This window comes from Saccostrea echinata, unplaced genomic scaffold, assembly GCF_033153115.1.
Source record: "Saccostrea echinata isolate AGI-Se365-2 ecotype Australia unplaced genomic scaffold, CSIRO_AGI_Sech_v1 ptg000002l, whole genome shotgun sequence".
Classification (NCBI taxonomy): Eukaryota; Metazoa; Mollusca; class Bivalvia; order Ostreida; family Ostreidae; genus Saccostrea; species Saccostrea echinata.
The window spans coordinates 11,578,825-11,593,131 of record NW_026889751.1 but is presented as its reverse complement, the minus strand read 5'-3'; the positions used below and the strand labels follow the sequence as shown (position 1 = coordinate 11,593,131).

General features: G+C 32.6%; 1 protein-coding gene across 1 annotated transcript; it reads left to right on the top strand.

Annotated features, from left to right (window-relative positions):
* Positions 1 to 1,756: 1,756 nt before the first annotated feature.
* Positions 1,757 to 12,226, top strand: LOC133172594 (putative amine oxidase [copper-containing]). Its single transcript, XM_061307524.1, has 3 exons — positions 1,757 to 1,846; positions 7,993 to 10,132; positions 11,620 to 12,226. Exons 1-3 carry the CDS (start codon positions 1,824 to 1,826, stop codon positions 11,938 to 11,940), a joined length of 2,484 nt encoding a protein of 827 aa, XP_061163508.1. The 5' UTR covers positions 1,757 to 1,823; the 3' UTR covers positions 11,941 to 12,226.
* The last annotated feature ends 2,081 nt before the right edge of the window (positions 12,227 to 14,307 follow it).

Below are 14,307 nucleotides of genomic sequence, written 5' to 3'. Positions count from 1 at the left end.
TTTTAATTTGATAAAAACAATTCCGGTCATTTTGAAAGAAAATTAAATTGTTTCATTGTCTTAAGTGTGACAATCATCTTTTGTCTTTTAAAAATTTAACGATAGAATAAAGGATAAATGACGAATCATACTTTCCCATTAATTGTAAGATTCGGAAGCTTTTCTCACAAAAACTCTTGATTAATTTTGATCATAGTAAAAAAAAAAACTTTTTCCCTTCATGTTGAAAAACAGATTGACAGTTTTAGTGCGTTTCTTAAAAATGGAGTGCCAAGCCCCTAACTGTATACCAAAGTTAACAAATTGAATGGAATGTTTATAAAACTGTTTTCAAAGTTTTAGAAAACTCATAAAAAGACTAGCATGGAAAATGACAAATAATGAGACATTTTCTTGATATTTCAAAATATATGTCTATGGTTTACTTCTTATTATAATATTTTCAACAGTGGAATAATGTAAGTATATTTTTTAATAAAGTGACATTTTGTCAAGGTTTGAAAGAATATCACATGGAAATGGAGAAAACGAACACATATCGAACCCAAATTCTATTGAAAGAATACAAATGGGAAGCAGAGGAAACACGGACCTCTAAAACTATCAGAGGTGGGATCAGGTGCCATAGATGAATAAGCATCCCCACCTGTCGACCAGTCACACCCGCCCTTGTTTTTTGTTATGATCGAGCAAAAATTTAGAATTTTGGAAGGCATGCTCATTTTCAGAAAGAAAATCAAAATAACTTCTCCATTTTAAAAATTCCTTTAATAAAAAGAAAAATATTCTATTATTATATGCAAAAATGTGTAATATATATTTGATAAATATGAAATCATGGAGGCGTTGAGATTAAACAAGATATTTACTAAATGGGTACAATATAAAAGATGAGTTTTTCCTAAAATTCATGAGCAGAAAAAATGGCATGAATTGATGAAGTGTTGCAACCTTGATCGTTGCCTTCACAACAGAATGAAAATTTGAAGAGGGCTCAAAATTATCTGCATATGTTGCAGGATCACACAATTAATTTTGATACGATTTATGTTTCATTTTAACAGATATATATTAAAAATTGATTGATCAGCTAGATATAGTTTAAATCAAAGTAAAAAAAAAATATTCTAGTGTTACTTAACAAAACATTGCAAATATATCTGTATATCTGTCATTCAGGCAAGCATTTATTGTTATTTCGGAGGAAGAACATTTTTCTTCGTTGTTTACATTTTCCCTATAATTTTCGTTTAGATGAAAAGAAATAAACAACTTAAAATATATTTTAACAACGTTATCTCAAATAAGTTACTGAGTATGTTCTACAGAAAGGAACTCATAATTCTAAGTACTAACTATAGTACCTCATGCACTGAGAATTTATCTCTCCTATCTGCAATAAGTCACTATGGACAAAACCATCATCATAAAAGATATCATTTATCACATGACATGTGTAGCTTTATCAACTGTTTTTGATAAGGCACAGTTGTAGTATTTTTAACACATTTTCTGATATTAAAGACTGGGGTTTTTTTTATATATATATATATCTAACGTTGATTTTTTTTTTAGAAAAACATAATTGCTGATATCATAAATTTCATTTCTTTTTCGGAAAATAATTTCAGAAAATATATTTTTCACATAAAGTCGATTTTTTTAACCATCAGAAAAATTACTTCTTGATATCGAATCCTTGATATCACTAATTATTGTTTGTATTACATGTAATAAACTTTTTTTTCCTTATATCAGAAAAAAAACCACTCAAAAATACTTGAACGGATCTTCATAGATTTGGAGGTAAAGATAAAGACACAATGAGGCGGAGAAGTCGTGAAAGGTAAATCTGCTTAATTATTCATGTATATAATTTTTTTCTCGGGATTCAAAACAATTAAAAATTATTCATAGGAATCTACGTTCAGATTACAATCAGATTTTTAATAGCAACCCAAGGAACGGTTAATTTCATGTGTGTATTGTAACGTATGAAAACCTTTAAGGATACTTCCAGAACTCCTTTCTTAACATGAAAAGTCAGTTAAATCATATCATTAGAGTCGCAATTAGTAGCTCAACCTTCAAGATTTTTTGAAAAAAATATTTTCTTATTGACGGATGCATCGTCAGAGACCAACGTGAATCTCATCTTTTACTCATTAATAAGCTGATGAGTTAAAGACAAGATCAAGCGTATGTATCCGACGATGGAACGGGTATACGTAGCCCTCTCTCCCTATGCGGAATTCCATTGAAAATAATTTTTATAACCAATTTTTTTTATTTATTGTTTTAATGTTCTTTAGCATATCAGAAATTCGCAAATGAATGAGAAACGTAAAGGCCATAGCAATTCCCTCTGAAAAACAAGGATGAAATTTACGCCGTCGATACAATTTTAACTTGCAGATGAATAATTCTTTTGCTCAAAGGGGTCAATTCTTTAGAACAATTTGAAAAGTATGAAAATTTTGTTAAATATTTTTTGTTTAGAACAGTTATCCTAATTTTAAGCCACATCTCTTATGATAACCCCTTTATCATTGATCTTATTTATAACCGCAAACCTAGATCCACTTAAAATTTTGTCAGATAATTTGGCAGAGAGTTTATCTCCCATTAAATTCTTACACATAAGATTTTACATATGTGAACATTATATAAGCCCCTAAATGAACGTTGATAGTTCTTTAAAAGGTCAATGGCATCATCTCTGCCTTTTCCGACAAGCCCAGAAATGTATTTCTGTTGGTCAAAAATGTTCGAGAAGTTGCGATTGACGACAATGTAAAAATCCTATAGAAATTTGGCTATTTTGATGCTGATGTATAAATTAGTATCTCATAAAGTAAAGATAGTCGTTTTAGTATACAATAAATGTGTGTCATATCAACCATTTTAAGGAGGAAGAACACCTTGAGCTGGAAAAAAAATCTATGAATTTTTTTCATATTTTGTATTTTATTAATTAAAGATTTCCTACATATCTTAAAACAGTTCCGTCATCAGATTTCTTGACTTATTTAATTAAGAGATATCGCAGCACAATATTGCTCCGTACAGTGTCTATATGAAGTTCTGATTCTTCACGAATCCATTATTGAATCTATAATTGGAATTTTAAAGCACAATTGAAAAATATATAATTCATTAAGGAATTAAGAAATAAAAGACGTAATAACGATATAAAAAGTTATTACGATTGAAGAAAGTAGTTACACAAAAAAATCGTTATTGCGACTGAAGGAAGTCGTAATCACTAAATAAGATTGGTTATTACGACTCGGAAAAGTCGTTCTTTTGACTTTTAGAAAACAGTAGTTAAAAAGAGGCCCAAGGGCCACAAAGTTCACTGAGTCACCCAGGCATTATATGCAGATAGAAAATTAAAGAATAGGAAGTCTGTCCTCTGCAAAAAATGAATTAAAAGATGCAACAATATTTCTAATCTTATACTCTTCCCATTATCATATACTTGAGGTTGGATTAGTTATTGATACTGGCAAAATACAGGACTTCTGTTATCAACTGCGCAGTTTAAATTGTAAAGGTCGATCAACTAGCGATGTCATCAACGAAAAAAAAAAATAAAATCAATTAATCAAATTGCAGTTTATGTTCTTTCCAAAATATTGCATATTTTAAGATAATCACTTTTTTTAAAAATGTAACTTTCAAATATTACAGAAAACTCTTTTTATCAGCATATGAAACAAAAATTATGTCATTGCATGGAATCAATAGAAAAATCTAAATTGTGAGGGGTTTACCTTTTGAGTTCATCGTCCCTTATATAAAATTTTTAATTATCGCTAACAATTTTCCTAAAGATATCAAATTTATACAAGTAAAATTCACACAATTTTAGCATACCTTACCGGGCAAAATTTGAGTGGAATTGCACTTTAACTTGATAATGAGAGTTATCTCTCTTATTAGAGGGTCAGTGAACTTTAAAGACTTCTTTCTATATCCACACAGTAGAACATGGTAAATATATTCATGATTTTTTTTTCACAAAAGACTACTGCAATACTTCTTGAAGATGAATTCGAAATTACATATATATAAATTTAATATGTTTGATGATAATAATTAGTTTAATATTCAAAACATTTGTTGGGTAGAGACTAAAATATTCCTGTAATCATTAAAAAAATTGAAGAAATAAAAAATATAAAAAATATCATTTAGTAGTAACTTTGCATAATCCTTTAATTTCAAATATCAGCAAATTCAGGTATCAGCCATTATCTTTAATGCACAACATAATGAATTGTTAAATAATTACAATCATATGTCACGAACTGAGGGGACTAATACTGGTATTAAAAATCATTGCATTCATATGTGAAAAAATGAGGGAACTAACATAACAAATCATTGTAATCATAATCACAGGATGAGGGGACTAATATCACAAAACATTATTTTGGACTCAACACTACATTTACATATACAGTAGTTCTAAATTTGCACACTAAATAAACTTACAAAAACTGTTTTAACAAACAAACAAACAAACAAAAAAACAAAGATATTTCATCAAGGAAATTAAATTGTTGTACAATGAAATATGAAGATAACGAACAGTATCCAATCTCGAGAATCCAATGAAACGATACAAATTTGGAAGAAAGCAAACACGGATCTCAAAATTAAGAGGTGGGATCAGGTGCCATGGAGGAGTGAGCATCCCCTGCCGACCGGTCACAACCGCCGTGTGCTTCTTTTCATGATCGGGAAACAAAAAACCGGAAAAATCCGTAGACAGTTCAGTGTATAAATAATGGCCTAACAATTAGTATGAAAAACGTCAGTGAGTATTTGACCCAATGATAGGCTGAATGTGCTGACAAGGTCATTGTATCGACCAAAAAACTTGCGAGAAGATGACTGTTGATATCCTGATTTCGTCAACTTGTTTGTAAATAGCTTGCTTCGTTTTAGAAATTGTTCATACGTAGAGCATGCTCTTGCGTATCGAATCAACTAAGAGACATAAACCCCATATGCAGGTGATAAGGGTATATTGCTACATAAGTAAGGGAAGTTGACGATTAAAAAGTTGAAGTCATCACGTTTATCATAAAGCTTTGTTGTTAGGTTAACAATATCATATCATGTAATATCAAGAGAACATTTTGAACCAGCTAGGTTATTTATGACAATTGCTTACAAATCATTTAAACTGCAATGAATTATCAAAATGGGAGAAAATAGATTTAGGGGAACATTGTTAGGGTAATTCAAAGCCAAATAAAATACTAGTAAAAGTAAAATATACATGTATATGTAATTAAACAACTTTATAATATAAGCCATTTATAATTCTGCTATCTTCAAATAGCTGATATTAAGGTGCCATCCATTTGATATTTTTGATACTCAAGTTAAATAACAAAGTATTTTAACACATTTAAGACAAATATATAGTACAAGCAAAGTAACCTGGTTGCGCTGAGTGAAATGAACTTATCCCAAGGCAAGTCTAAAATTTATTTAAATAACTCTTACTGGGGTTAAAATCATATTTTATTCAATACATAAATACAACATCATTCAGTTGGGTTTGCTGTACATTGATCAAAAATCAAATTTTTAATTCAATTAAATTATTTATGCACAATTGTTGAAGCAAGATAAAGAAGAACTCTGTTAGGGAATTTGTTCAATCTACATAATCTGATTGAAGCAGACATAGATCCCAATATTTGCAAAGCCCTAAAAAGTAAAGTCACCCATAGCTGAAGACTCTAAACTGTCAGTATACAAATGCAAATTTACATCAGAGTACGAATCTAACTCTGAAAGTAACAGTCATCACTGAAATTCTCGAAGAAATTTACCAAATTCTGATCTCTTCCTTCATATCCCTACTGACCCTGTCTATCTTTTAAATGCACTTGCTGAAGAAAACACCTTTGAACAAAAATTAAGTAGCCCTGTTAAAGACTGCAAATATTTAAGCATAACCTATTTCTTCTTAGTATTTTTAACAATGCAACTGATATCCTATCTACTTTATCCTTTGTGATCCTGATTTGTTTTTATTATTGTCAATCACCGAAAGTAAAAACTTAATAACCGTTGTAGGAATATCGGTTTTCTCATCAGCCAATGGGACTCCAAATTCCTTGCAAATATCCATAATTAACACGATATGCAACATATACTCTGTGTCCCCTTCCTTCTAGGTTATAAAAAATCATCTAATTAATGCACAATTATGAAGAACAGACCCTTTACATAAAACCCACTACAAACTGATGAAAACTTTACAAACAAATAACACTCTAATTCCAGAACCATTGACCCTGGGGCCACGAATTTCACAATTTTGAAAGAAGCACTCTTGCTCATTATGACCATGCAGTTTGTTTGCTATATATCAAGAAAAAGAAAAGATTTTCAAAGAATTAATGCATTTTCATTATAAATCTATAGAGCCCACCCCGTGATCTTTGGGCTATGAATTTCAAAATTTTGGCAGGGGCGTAGCTTCCATTGTGGCAATGAGGCAACTGCCTCACTAGATTTTTAACCACCACCACCACTCCCTCCCATAGTTAATAATACATTGCAGAAAATATCTTGTAAAAATTATGATTTAACCAATTTTATAATGTATGTTCATATCATCAAGGTTCGGGCTCTTCCTCCATTACTGAAAACTTCAAGTAGGTAATGATTGGAAAATATTAAGATTGAAAAATGTTTGACAGTTATAGTTTTGACGAATTAAAAACAAAGTTAAAGAAAACGTGCATTCATCTTAAAATGTGTTACAAGTTTTAGTAAACATAGTTATTAACTCATTTTCCTCGTCAGAAACCTGCGGTCGGTCTAGCTTCTACCTCGTGGGTTTCTGACGATGCTCTTTTAAATAATTTAATAATGTGTGGTATCATATCCACGATATGAAACCGGTAAAATTAACTAAAATTCTGTGCAGGACAAGTCTGATATTTGCATTTTAAACCCTAAAATCCATTTTATGTCCGGAGGGGTGTGTGGTGCTCCCCCTCTAACCCCCCCCCCCATCATGGCACTGCCCTGGACCTGTTTCGCCCCATACTCCCTGCCTCTATGGTTTTGCCTCACTAGAATTTAAAGTCAAGCTACGCCCCTGTTTGGTAGAGGACTCAATGCTCATCATAATAATGACAACAATTTTACTGCTTAATGTTCAGGAGTCAAGAAGATTTGTAAAGAAACCAAATGAATATACCAAGTGACCAAGTGAATATACAGTAAGGAGAAAAAGATTAGTATGTTGAGCACTTTTCGAAAGAGTACATGTACATTATTTGGATTGTTGCATAGTCTTGAGGCATCGTGTGTCTTGTGATACAGTGGACCTTTAATCAGTATAACCCTCATAGCAATTTTAAAGAATATTTAAAGTCTATTGAGTATTCTTTGGAAACAAGGCCTGCCTAAAATAAGCATGAAAATTTAAATGCCAAGCGGTTACTAGTAAATTGAATTAGAGAAATAAATAACTGTTAAGTCTCTGTTCAAACAGATATTATTGAAGTAAAACTGTATTTGAATGTAAATAAGTAAATAAAAATGTTTAATTCATTTTAATTAATTTAATGAAATATATATACACTAAATTTTAGAACGTAACGTTACCATTAAATGTAATGCACATTTTTGTCATTACACGTAACTAGCATTACTTCGATTTAAAGTAATACGTTGCAATGCATAATCATTACGTTTATCATTACCCCAAGCCTGATACCAAAATTGATTAAAATTAGTTCAGTGGCTCCAGAGAAGAAGCTGAAATTTCAAATATTAATTCACAACAACGGACAAAAACAGATAACAGAAGGCCACCTGGGTGACTCAGTTATCTCATCTCAGTTAAGAATCTTTTGAAAAAAAAACAGTACGACTAAAGTGACTAAGGAGAGCATTGTGGCCCAGAAGCCCAGAAGCCTTTTCTTATACTTCTATTTTCTTGTCTTGCAGAAACACTGATTCCGACATTGACAACAACCAGGAAAATGTTCCTCTTGACAATCAGAAAGAGGACAAACCAGAGGTACACAATGAAGAAAAGTCTGAAAAACACAGACGGGCAATCGGCCGTTTCCGCATCATGGTGTTTGCAGCAGGAATTATAATACTTCTTCTGTTAATCATAGTTATAGTGGTGGGTGTCATGAAGAAATTTGAGAAGATTCCGCCTTGTTCATCAGGCCAGACTGTTGATCTATCGGAGCCGAGTAATCCATCAATGTTTCATGATTTAACTTCCAAGGAAGTTAAAGGAATGATGGGGTTCTTATTTGAACAAAAAGATCTTAATTTAACAAGACCTGCAGAAGCCCAAGTTAGATCGTCGTACATATTTACAGCAGAACTCCATCTACCTGATAAAGCAGACGCAACTTATTTTCTTGATAGTGATTCTGAGCGGCAACCACCAAGACAAGCGCGGGTTATAATATTTCGGGGAGACTTACTCATACCAAAAATTATGGAGATAGTCGTCACTCCGCTCCCTAATCCCACTCATTACACGATCTGGAAGGATGACATTCCTTTCCAGTACCGCCCTATTACTGGTCCAGATTATGGTGGTGCTATAGAAAAAATCACACTGGAGACTGATCGAAAAGCGCGCCAACTTTTACAAGAAAGCTTTGGTGGGTCACTTACAAATTGTGGTGAAACTTGTCTTGCTTATAAATATGTATCAATGATGTCATCTGCAGTCAGTGGACAAGAACGACGTTTATACTGGTTCTGGATGTCTCAGTTTGTAGAATTTTACATTCTCCATCCTGTTGACTTCGCTGTGCTAGTCGATATGGATGATCCAAATTATTCGATTGTGAAAGTATGGTACAATGACCATTCTTTTGACACCCTTGACTCTCTTGTTAAACAATACAATGAGGACAAATTGCAAAAGAAACACTTACTTTTTCCCGAGCTGTCCGAGACTCTGTTTTCCAGATTATACAGACGTGGTACCGAATTCCCACAAACATCACAACGTCCACCCATTTCTATCGAACCAGATGGTCGCAGATACAGTGTAGAAGGTCAGCATGTGAAATACATGAACTGGGAATTTGACTTCAGAATGTCTAGTACTCGGGGCCCACAGCTATATGATATCCGTTTTCAAAACAAAAGAATTGTCTACGAACTTGCTTTACAAGAAATAAGTGTTTTTTACTCCGGATATAAACCAACACAGATGTTTGGAAATTATTTTGATTCGACCGCTTTAATTGGTCCCCAGGATAAAGGGTTGGTTCCAGGCGTAGATTGCCCTTCCCATGCCACATTTATGCCTGCTTCCCATGTACTGGAATCCTCTGAAAAGATGATCACATACAAAAACTCTTTTTGTGTGTTTGAAATCAACACAGGGATGCCTCTTCGAACACATCACTCTTTCTCTCCATTCCATGGCGCATTTTATGAAGGACTGCCAAATACTATTCTTATACTGAGATCAATCCTTACAGTGGTCAATTACAGCTATCTCCTTGACTTTATATTCTACCATACCGGGGCAGTGGAAGTTAAAATAGTGTCAACTGGTTACATACTAGCCACCCCGTTTACCACCAACGCTGCGAACTTTGGTGTACAGGTGAGCGAAAACATCAATGGTAACCTACACCATCACATGTTTAGCTATAAAGTAGATATAGATATTGAGGGGCCCCACAACCGCTATAGAACTCTGGACATTTCCACTAAAGCTTCTGCCAACCGATTCAATCCAGACCCTAATGCAAAAATTGTTCAAGGTCAGTTCGTGGTTTCTGAGAAAAAGACGGAAAGAGAAGCTGCATACAAATTTAATTTTGAAACCCCAAAGTACCACTTATTTTACACCAACTTGAAAAATAACAAATTTGGCGTTCCTAGATCATACAGACTATTGAGTAGAGGAATGAGTAAACAACTGCTACCAGAAGGCGAGGGAAATGAACCGGCGATGGCCTGGATGCGCTATCAAATGGCAGTCACCAAACGGAAAGAAAATGAAAGGATATGCAGTTCTATATATAGTGATTTGGATGCCAAATCACCAGTTGTCAATTTTGACGACTTCTTAAATGACAATGAAAATATTGTAGATGAGGTGAGTTTTTGTTTTAGGTATAAAGTATTTTATCATGAATTAGTGATAGCATATGCCTTAGGAAACACGTGAGTAAACTGGTCAACAACATGTGAATGTTACAGAATTTAGATTTTCCCAATACGGGAGGAAAAACACTGCATTTTACATGGTTTTGTACTATAAAATCTTGTCTGGGTCGTATGTCTCTCAAAACTAATGGACATATCACTTTCTCCATGTTGTCTACCTGTCTACTTGTCTGTTTCATAAAAACTCACTCCCAAGCTACTGGAAGAATTCATAGTTTTGTCTGTTGCTGCCCATGTCCTCAAAGCTGAGTTATAATCTAGACTGAATGTCATATCCCAAAATTGAAGGTCACTCATAGTAAGATTTTGAAATCGTTCCCGGGCCTTAATTAGAGTTTCTATATACCTTTGCCACCGATAATTTTTAACTATATTTTTGATATACAAGCATAGTACAATTAGATTTTCTTAGATTAAAAAAAATCAACATTCATTACCAGGGGTTTTGAAAATATCAAATGATGAAAATCCTTGTGATTTTCAAAGAAAACTTAATCAAACAAATAGTTTTAACAAGTTTTAACAAGTTTTTCCTCAAAATTTGTAGCATCATTATGCATAATAAAACAAGCATTCTGAAAGTATTGCATTAGCAATACTAGTCCCCAACCGGCAAGTGTAATCTGGTTCCCGTTAAGAATTGCAAATGCCATAATTCCGTCAAAAATCAATGAAGCGAGGCGAAATGCAAACTTGATCTATAACTTATCAAGGTAAAGTCACATACCAAAAATCAGCTCAATATCTGAAAGCGTTTAGAAGAAAATTGCGGAAAACCCCTAAAAATTGAAAAGGCCGTAATCCCGTCAAAAATCAATGAAGCGGAACAAAATGCAAACTTGATCTGTAACTCATCAAGATACACTCACATACCAAAAATCAGCTCAATATCTGCAAGCGTTTAGGAAAAAAGTGCGGAAAACCAAGTGGGACAGACTGACAGACAGAAAGAGGGACAGACAGACAGACAGACAGACAGACAGACAGACAGACGGACAGACAGACAGACGGACAGACTCAGAGGAAACCTATAGTCCCCTCCGGTTTCACCGGTAGGGGACTAATAAAGCAGTCCTTCAATTATCGGAATTCTTAAATTAAACAGGGAATAAGTAAATAAAGTTCAAAACCACGTTGTGCATGTCCATAACTGTACATTCTATTTTCCAAATGGTTGTTGTTGACAACTTACAGATAAATCATATGATTTTAGGCAAGGCCGTATCTCATAGTTCACTTGCACTGACTAATAAAATTAAATAATTAAACAGATATTATAAAATAATTTTAACCTTATTATAGAATATATTTAATCCCATAATTTTGAAGGGTCCAAATATCATTCTGCGTTTGTATACGTGCTGTAAATTTTAAATTTGTAATTCCATAAGTACATTTATTGCTGTTTCTTTGCAGGATTTGGTTGCTTGGGTGAGTATGGGAGTCCAGCACATCCCCCATACAGAGGATCTCCCGGTAACCCATACGCCAGGCATGGACCTCAGTTTCTTTCTGTTACCGTATAATTATTTCCCAGAAGACCCTGCAATGGGATCACGTGATTCCGTAAGGATAGAACCAAACATATACAATAATCCTAGCAGTGGAGTAAAAGTGACCGGATTTGATAAAGAGGATCTACAATGTAAACCCCCTGTAAATGATTATCAACAGGTTGTAGAAGCTGATCCGGGTATTTTGTTTGAAAGTTCCGATGGACAATCCACATCAATATAAATATATATATTGTGCATTTACAACAGTAACAGTTGATTTGTGAAAGAACTTGTAAATGAAATGATTTTTTAATGAAAGTCTTGGCTAAAGTTCTATTGTGTGAATTATGTTTAGAATATCGTACAGAGTTTTATGTGTGTATTTCATTGTGCGCATATAATCTGATGCTTAGGAATCATGGAATAAGTAGAGCACTGTACAATGAAGTATGTTTCTAAACTTGAGTAATTATACACTTATCCATTGGCTGAAAGAAGAATCACTCTTTTTTTTTAAAACCCGTAACAGCAACTATTCTTTGAAAGAATAGTTGCTATCAAGGATTTGAAAAAAAGAGATATTCCATTTACATCCAGTGGATGTGTTTTATTTTACTGATGTATGTATACTGACAAGCAAAATAAACGCAACAAGCAGTTAGCTACAAATATCTTCTTTTTTTTTAATCTTATGATATTCACTAATTAACACAGATTTTAACAGTAAGGCAAAGCATGATTTAAAAGCATCAGAGATTTGATTGAAACGTTGAATGTTATCTTTTAACTTTAGAAAGTAACAGATAACCGTCAGCCTATGTGATTTTTACCATTTTGTTTTCCTCATAAAATTCACCTGGCTTGGTATATTTTTTTAAAGTTTATATTACACTTTTAGCAACAAGCTAGCATATTCTGAAATTTATTTTCATCTGTAAACCTTTACTGAGTGTGATTTGTCCATATTTGTAATTTTATTGAAGTATCAACTAATATTTTCCAAGTGCCATTTCTTTTATGCAGGAGAATACAACACTTTATTGAGTAAATATAATATCAGTTCACTCTGTGCTCCTTTAGAAAAAAAAATGAAGAAAAAAGAGGGTAAATGAATGAAGATTAAACAGTGTTACCACGATTACTCTAGTTGTGTACTTTTGGGGAGAAATATGGAAGGTATTTCATTCTCCAAGTCTAGGGAGAAAAAATTCAAAGAATTATCCACTTTTCTAAAGCTGTGACATGATATTAAGTCTCCTCCAAAGAAAAAAAATTGTTTGTATCATCTGTCCTTAATACTAATGTTGCCTACATTATATTGTCACTCACAAATAAAACAATCAAGCATCCAAGCATGAATGTGTTAGGTAAGAAGAAATGAACACCTTAAATATATTTAAACAACTCACTCTAAAATAAAATACCGAGTATATATTACAGTACTCTATGTTCTAAAACAATGCCCGACTTATTGATAAATGAACTCGCCTATCTGAAATAGTCGCTCTGGACAGAAACCACCACTCTGACCATAAAAAGATATCAATTGTCACATGATATATGTAGCTTTATCAACTGTTTTGTATGAGGTGTCATTTTGTATTTTTGACTTAATTGCTGATATCGTGAATTTCATGTTGATGTCGAAAAATCATGTCAATAAAAATAATTTCCAAAAAATCTTTTTTTTTTTTTTTTGGTTATCAAAAATGACTTTTTGAAATAAAAAAATATAAAAATATCAAATTTCTGATCTCACAAATTACTTTTTAATATTTTAGTAGCAACTCTTTTTCTAATACCCGAAAATATCTCAAGATTACTAAAACGGCTCGTCATAGTTTTGGAAGTAAAGATTAAGAAACAATGAGGCGAAGAAGTCGTGAAAGGTAAATAACTAAATATGTTTAATTCTTGATATGTTTACCTTTTGTCTGTTATAGAAGAATTATTCATAGGATTCTAAATTTAGAATGCAGTCTGATAGCAAGGAAAGGTAATTTTCACACGAGTAAGGACTATGAAAGTATGCATTGTGCGTGTTTCCCAAACTCCTTTTTTCATATATGAAGAATTGTTTAAATCAAGTTTTAATGACAAAATTATTTTAATGTAAATAGTGCATCTTCGGATACTCACGTGATCTCTTCTTTAATACTCATCATAGTGATGATTTAATGAAAAGGTTAGGGTGGATTTTGAATAATAAGTCAGGTATAGCCTTTTCCTTATGGAATTCCATTTAAATATTAATAACAAAAAAGCCTTACATAACGTGTTGTGTTTACATATTTGCTGTATAAAATTTAAGAATTAAGATACAAAGAAAAACCCTTTCGTTTCAAAATGCTCCACGAAAATCGTAGTAATTAATTAATTAATGTATTTATTATCTATTTTAAAATTCTTACACATGCCAAATATCCAAATTAAATAAATAAATAAATAATAAACGAGAGACTTTGAAGCCATGAAACTTCCCTCGGCAAAACAAGGATGAAACACGCCTTCGATACAAGTCTAACATGCAGATGAATAATTCTTTTGCTCACGGGGGTCAACTCGATAGGACCATGTGAGGAAGTTTGAAGATTTTGTTAAATATTTT